Source organism: Seriola lalandi, unplaced genomic scaffold, assembly GCF_002814215.2.
Source record: "Seriola lalandi dorsalis isolate HSWRI2012SDOR001 ecotype SW California unplaced genomic scaffold, Sedor1 jcf7180002054767, whole genome shotgun sequence".
In the NCBI taxonomy this organism is placed as follows: domain Eukaryota; kingdom Metazoa; phylum Chordata; class Actinopteri; order Carangiformes; family Carangidae; genus Seriola; species Seriola lalandi.
The window spans coordinates 1,098,781-1,105,660 of record NW_019525320.1 but is presented as its reverse complement, the minus strand read 5'-3'; the positions used below and the strand labels follow the sequence as shown (position 1 = coordinate 1,105,660).

Genomic DNA, 6,880 nt, shown 5'->3' with positions numbered 1-6,880 from the left:
AGCACACTGTCATCAGCCACCTGGGCTGTCTGACTTGGGGATGTGAAGAGGTGAAACTGCTGAATATCACACAACACTGCTTGCGGTAGCCTCTGATTTCTGGCTCCTGCCATAGTCAAACTGTATTGGAAACTAACCGAAGCGTCCCGCTCGTCCGATTCTGTGCATGTAGGTTTCCCAGTCCTGCGGCACGTCCAGGTTTATCACCAAGTTGACTTTCTCTGCATCTATACCTCTGGAAGTCTGAGGACGGAGAGAAAACCACAAAAATTGAAGCACAGGAGCTGTTTAACTCAAGATCCCATCCAAGTGATGGGAGACATATGCGATGACAGATGTGTGCGTCTCACCAAGTCAGTGGAGATGAGCACCCTGCACTGGTACTGCTTCAGTTTTGACATCGCCTCCAGCCTCTGGTCCTGAGTCAGACCACCTGAACAGGTCATCACACACCGTCACATGAAATCTGATCAACTGAAATCCACTCTGATTTGACAGCCAACAATACAAATCCTACGTTTTTTTCTCTCTTTCACAAAAACAGAAAAGTAGACAAATTCTAGAGCTGAAACAATCGATCAGTCGGTCAACAGTAAAATATCGGAATCAAAATCAAGTATTTTGATAATCAAATGTCAAACATCCTCTGTTTCTTCTTTGTTTTATGTGATAATAAACTGGATTATCTTGAGGGTTTGCAGTTTCAGTCGGACAAAACAAGCAATTTGACAAAATCACACTGGGCTTAAGGAAATAGTGATGGACATTTTTACAATTTTTGCCACCACTAAATCAAGAAAATCATTTTCAGATTAAATAGATAATGACAATAATAGTTAGTTGCAGCCCCAATTCACAGCAATCAAGATTATTTGCAATCAGTTACTCTCTCAAGTTGTACATTTTTAAGTCTGAGATGTCAAAAACAATGACAAACACTTATGACACGCTACAGGACCCCAAAGCAGTGCCTCACTACAAGTAAAAAAAAAAAAATCAAAGTAGCCAATTTATAGTTTCACACAAGACAGAAAAATACCAGATATAATTGTTAAAATAATGGTTCTAAATCTTTTTTTTTTCATCACCTAAACTATTAATCGAATATCAAAATGTACATACAGTAAATGTATTTTCTGTTGATTGATGAACATGTCACACAAATATCACTTGCTTTCAGAGCCCGCCTCACCTGAGATACAAACAGCAGGTAAGCCTTTGGAGGACAGGATGTCTGCCAGGTGTTGAGCCCTGAGGGAGCAAATCCAACATCAGCTCAGTAAACTGTTCCTCCGTGACACATCATCAGTGTTCACACACAAGAGCACATATGAAGACAAGGGTATGCAATGAAATAATGTGTTACCTTGTGTGTAGGTTGGAGAACACCAGGGCCTGGTTGAATGGGATTTTACTGAACAGCTCTAGTAAGTGCTGCACCTTCTCCTCGAAAACCCTGTGAGGTAACGGATGGGATTGCACCAGCTTGTAATACTGCTTCAGACCTGGTGGGGGGCACACAAGGGCAACATACATAACTGATTAATTCAAGTAGAACTATAACCGAGTATACACAGCCACAGACATCTATGAATATCAATATCTTAATCTCAGATGAAGGCATTTCCCACAATTAATTTTGTACATAGTGAAGAAAAAAAAAAAAAACAAAGTAAACACAAGGTCTAAATTTGATTCTGTCAAAGAGATGAATGTTTTACTCTGTCGGACACCTCACACCTTCAGGAACTGATGACATTTTGTGCCAGGACATAAGCCCTGAAAACATGTCACATTACAAGCTTTATTATTCCATCCATGCAGTCTTATTTTAAGGAGTCTCTGGCCTCCGGTCAGACGTGGCATGAACATGTGACTTCGGGTGATCCAATCACAAGTGAACAGCTCATACCACGTCAGTTCACACCTTGCATTAACATGCATCTCTACGTACGTCTCTTGACCACTTGGGATCGGATCACTCCCCCACTCTTTATGCAAATAACCACTTATGTGTTGTTGTTTTCATCAAGACCGACTACAGACGGGTCTGTTGCGTCTTGGATGTGTTCACCCCTGCACTTAGAGCTGGCCACCTGTGATCAGATCACCCGAGATGGATGTTAATGCCAGGTCTGAACAAGGCCTGTTAGCCAGGACAGCAGTTAATTGTTGGCACTTTATAGTTTTAACATGTAAACTATACAGAGTTAATAGGTCAGGTAATTTGCCTAATAAAAATATTAAGTGACACGTTCACCCTTTAAATTGCACTTTTCTTTCCCTCAGCTTTTTGTGGTAGTGCTAGCACCACATCTGACCATGAAAAAGGATCTTACCTTTAAGGCCCATGTCACTGGGATTGAGTCTAACGAAGGTAGGCTCTCTCATGTAGCGGGTAAGGTGCTTCGCAAGGGATTCTGGGTAGGTGGCAGAGAGCGCAAGCATCTGCTTGTTCGCAGGTAGAGAGGAGAAGATCCAGCTGAAGAGGAGCAGATTGGAGGGTTTCATTTATGCAAATTTGTTACAAGAAGCTTCAATCTATTAAATATCAGCATAATAATAATTATTAATATTATTATTAAATATGAGTGTGATTATACAAAGTTCTTTCCATCTTACTTGATCTGCTCCTGGAAGCTGCCCTCCTCCAGCAGCTTGTCTGCCTCATCCAGAACAAACAGTCTGATGCTGGCGGTGGACAATATGCCCAGCTCGATAAGCTGCTTGATACGACCTGAGTGCACAAACAGCAACATGGTTACAGGACACAAGTATGACGGTTACATAAACAGGTTATGCCTCTCTATTAATAGTCAACTGGCCTCTTACCAGGTGAGCCCACAGCTACATGGCACTTCTTCAGGTGGGGTTTGTCCTGACTCACAGGCCTGCCCCCAATAAAAACGTGGCACTCCAGGCCCTCCATGGCACAGCCTATGGCCATCACTACTGAGTGGATCTGCACCGCTATCTCACGTGTAGGAGCCAACACAAGAACCTGTAGGAGGAAAAAAAAAAAAGTGTATATGTGTGAAGAAAGTTAGATGTTAACAACCATTTACATTTGATTGGGAGTAGATTATAGACAGACAGGTGTTGGGTGGTCCCCACTCAGTAAGACCCTGCAGCTAATAAGATTACAGTGCCCAAGAATGCAGCCAATTCATCGACAAAGCCAGACGCACATCTCCTTTATCAATAACTGTCCTTTTTCATTTATACTTATGACACTGAGCAGCTTTAACTCATCAGATTAAGACCCCCAAAACCAAAGTGATTACTACTCATGACCATCTGTTGTTGGTAAAAATGGGCACTGGTAAACTACAAAATAAAACTTTTGCTTTTGAGATATATATATATATATATCACTTTTTTATAATACAATATACAAACCTTTTGAGTATTTGTAAAAAAGAAAGAAAAAAAGAAGTTTTTTTATATATACATATACACCTTTCTGCATATGTACAACTGAGGTGTTTAAAACTTTGACTTTAAGGAATACACATTCATATATATACAGTGTAATATATACAAGGGGAAAAATCAATTCTTAAAAATAAAATCTTGATCTCCACTGTGGAGTAAATTCACTAACCTGAGTCGCAGGATTCTCCAGGACCAGAGAGTCCAGGGCGATGGTGCAGAACACACATGTCTTTCCCGTGCCAGACTTGGCCTGTACAATCAAATCTGAAACAGAAGATGGACAATGTGGGGCTGAGCAATTAGATGGAATATTCACAATCACAATTTTGACTTCCACAGTTAATTAAACTTGATTAGGTGCAATATTGATGCTTCATGACTAGAGTGTCTAATCTGCTGCATCAAATCAAGTGCCTCCTATCCACAGTGAAACCGTCTAACCAATCACACGTGTTTACACAAACTGCTCTCTGCCTCACAGCTGCAGGCAAGAGCTCCTTCACGACAGACAACCTGCAAGAAAAATTAACTATGTCTGTATGAATCATTTTATGTGGTCGTGAAGATGTGGGGAAATCTTTCCTGATTTCTACATTTGAAGGCTTTTTACAATGTTGTTAAAATGTCAAACTGTCAAACATTTTTACTGGAACTATTTTCTCCGTGAGGTTAGAATAAGGACAGAGTTGGCATTTGACAACAGACCTTTTATCATTAAATGGATTATGCAAACCATTCAGACAAAAGACTTACATCTGCATAAGCCAGATGTTATTCTGGTATCAGTGGATCATTGACTGAATGTTCACATTGGACAAATGGGTATGGCCAGACAAGTTAAGTAAAACTTAATTTATTTAAAAAAATGTATTAGCTGTGTGATTCCTGTACATGAGGGCTTGCCGGTATCATGTGCCTTATCAATAACAGGAATGCACATTAGTGGGTCAATACACAAGTTTTCAATCATGCAAGTCTCTGACATCTGAAATGTATATGTTTAATATGAAATGGTGCTATAAGATATAACATTACAGATGAGTGCAACATCTGCATATTCAGTCAGTCACTCAACCTGTTTTGTGCTGCTACATAAACATGCATGTATTAATACGTAATTAATATCTGTTCCTATCACACATGTGGACTGATAGACAAAGTGTTAAGGACCCACCAAGTCCGCAGCGGCCTAGCGGGATGGCCTTGAGCTGGATCGGGGAGGGCTTTTGAAAGCCTGCGGCGGACAGTCCGTCCAGCACGGCCGGAGACAGCAGCAGGGACCCGAAGTCGATCCCATCCGACAGAAGGACATCATCGGTCCGCTTTCGCGTTTCTATGTCGTGAGCTGCTCTCCTCACGGAGGAAGCCATGTTGACTGAACTGTTTACCGCCGGTGAGTGAACCCAGCCGGTTAAAAGCGTCTCGGAGCTGCGGCAGACCTGCGCCTTTACCGCCCCCCAGTGACCGGGCGGGGAATTACCTGTGTGTATTTTCTGAGCTGTGAATACAATTAATTGGGAAGATTGAAATTGGCCCCCTTCCATCTGCTGGAGCCAAAGAAGACTAAGCCAAATAAAACTTATTATGTAAAAAGGACAGTTGACTCAACTTTTCTCTGTTCTCTTATCCTCTCATATACTGTAACATTCACACCTGTCCCCCTGCAAACAATGGCAGCTGGGAACCAAAAGTGCTCCACACTAAATATGAATATAAAGATATATGTTGTAAATAACAAACTTAACCTTACACCTACAAATTATTATATGAAATAATAAAATACTGCAACTGATATAATAATATAATAAACTCAATGAAGTAATATTAATAAATATAATAAACTCAAATAATATTGCACCACTAAATATACAACACAAATTAATATGGTAAGCTTATAATTTAAATATTCCACATGTGCACATATCAGGGACCATGTACAAAATACATTAATCGCAAAAAAAGAGGGGCAGGTGAGGGGAAGAGTAAAACAGAACAAAACCCAACATCACAACTACAAATAGGCCAACATGCTGATCATAATCACGCAGTGTTCACAGATACACACACATACACAAACACACAATAACACACTTAATACAAAATATTCATATTAGCTCATCAGAATGATGCTAAAATTAATGCTAACAATACTTAAAATCAATTTTTTTTGCTTCACAAGAGAAAATATGGAACTCTGTGCAGGTTATCAGATTGATGAGAAGCATGTTGTTTAATATTGAGCAATGATTTGTAAAAGATTTGAAAAGATTCACATTTCTGATTGATTTCATCAGCATGTAACTCAGAAATGGGTTAAAGTTGATAGTGTTACTGTGTTAGCTGTGTTACTGAATCCTTGCTTCATTACTCAGCAGCAGCTGTAAACTAAGCAATCATGGAAAGTGCGGTGTTACAGGATCCAGACAGGATTAGACAGAATTATTGTCTTCAGAATCCGGATCTTCGGATTTGGTTTAAATTGGAATTAAATGTCATGATCTAGAGCCTCTCCTCATCTCTTAGTGACTTTATTAAGGGAGATCCATCTCCATCCCTTCTTTTGAGCTGCACCAGAACAGCAAACATGCAGCATCTGTAGAGAAGCAGTTGCCTATTATCACTTTTGTTTATGTTTTGTAATATTTTGTGAAGCTGTTGTTTTGACCTGTGGACTTTTTGAACTTGAGTTGGATTTGTTTTGATGGACCCCTGACAATATTTTCTTACAAGGGAGCAGTTTGTGGCATCCCTGTGTCATCCACACTGTTATCAATCCCTCAATTAATCTACACTGAGCAAAATGGAAACTGATGCTCTCCAAGGAAACTCTTCATCGTCTCACAGCTCAGTGAACACCGAGTTCCTCTCACAGACTGGCCACACAGTACTGGCCATTATCATGGGTGTATTTTCTGTAGCAGGGATCATCCTCAATGTCCTTGTGATCGTGGTGACAGTGAAATACAGACAGCTAAGGCAACCACTGAGCTACGCCCTGGTTAACCTGGCCATATGTGACCTGGGCTGTGCTGTGTTTGGAGGGCTGCCCACCACAGTAACCAGTGCCATGGGATACTTCAGCCTGGGACGTGTGGGCTGCGTGTTAGAGGGTTTTGCTGTTTCCTTTTTTGGTGAGCCAATTCAGAGCTAGTCTATATTAGTATTTTGCATGTCAAAGTTTTACTTACAACTTGATTTGATTCAATTTGCACTGTGGTGGAAATACTGGAGGAAGTATTCAAATCCTTTACGTAAGTAAAATGTACTTATGTATAACTACGCTATTAGTAAAGTACAGCTAACAGTGTGAATTTATTGCATTCACAAATACAATGTTTGGTGCCAAAGTATCAACAAAGTACACTTTAAATTTATTCCTTACTAAAAGTATTCTTTTTACAGTAAAATGGCCCCTGTGAGTGATACATCATTATGCATGATATTG

General features: G+C 40.2%; 2 protein-coding genes across 2 annotated transcripts in view; one reads left to right on the top strand and one right to left on the bottom strand.

The window, feature by feature from the left end:
• The window catches only part of ddx20 (DEAD (Asp-Glu-Ala-Asp) box polypeptide 20), an 8,326-nt gene extending 3,467 nt beyond the window's left edge, over positions 1-4,859 (bottom strand). Inside the window, exons 1-9 of the mRNA XM_023425061.2 lie at positions 4,610-4,859; positions 3,605-3,699; positions 2,833-3,001; positions 2,623-2,737; positions 2,340-2,482; positions 1,367-1,505; positions 1,193-1,251; positions 351-433; positions 138-243 (exon numbers count right to left, since the gene is read on the bottom strand). Coding sequence (XP_023280829.1) covers positions 138-243; positions 351-433; positions 1,193-1,251; positions 1,367-1,505; positions 2,340-2,482; positions 2,623-2,737; positions 2,833-3,001; positions 3,605-3,699; positions 4,610-4,805 — 1,105 coding nt within the window. The 5' untranslated portion in view covers positions 4,806-4,859. The remainder of the gene's footprint in view (positions 1-137; positions 244-350; positions 434-1,192; positions 1,252-1,366; positions 1,506-2,339; positions 2,483-2,622; positions 2,738-2,832; positions 3,002-3,604; positions 3,700-4,609) is intronic.
• Positions 4,860-6,235: 1,376 nt separating this feature from the next.
• The window catches only part of parapinopsina (parapinopsin a), a 9,393-nt gene continuing 8,748 nt past the window's right edge, over positions 6,236-6,880 (top strand). The window contains exon 1 of the mRNA XM_023425269.2: positions 6,236-6,566. Coding sequence (XP_023281037.1) covers positions 6,236-6,566 — 331 coding nt within the window. The remainder of the gene's footprint in view (positions 6,567-6,880) is intronic.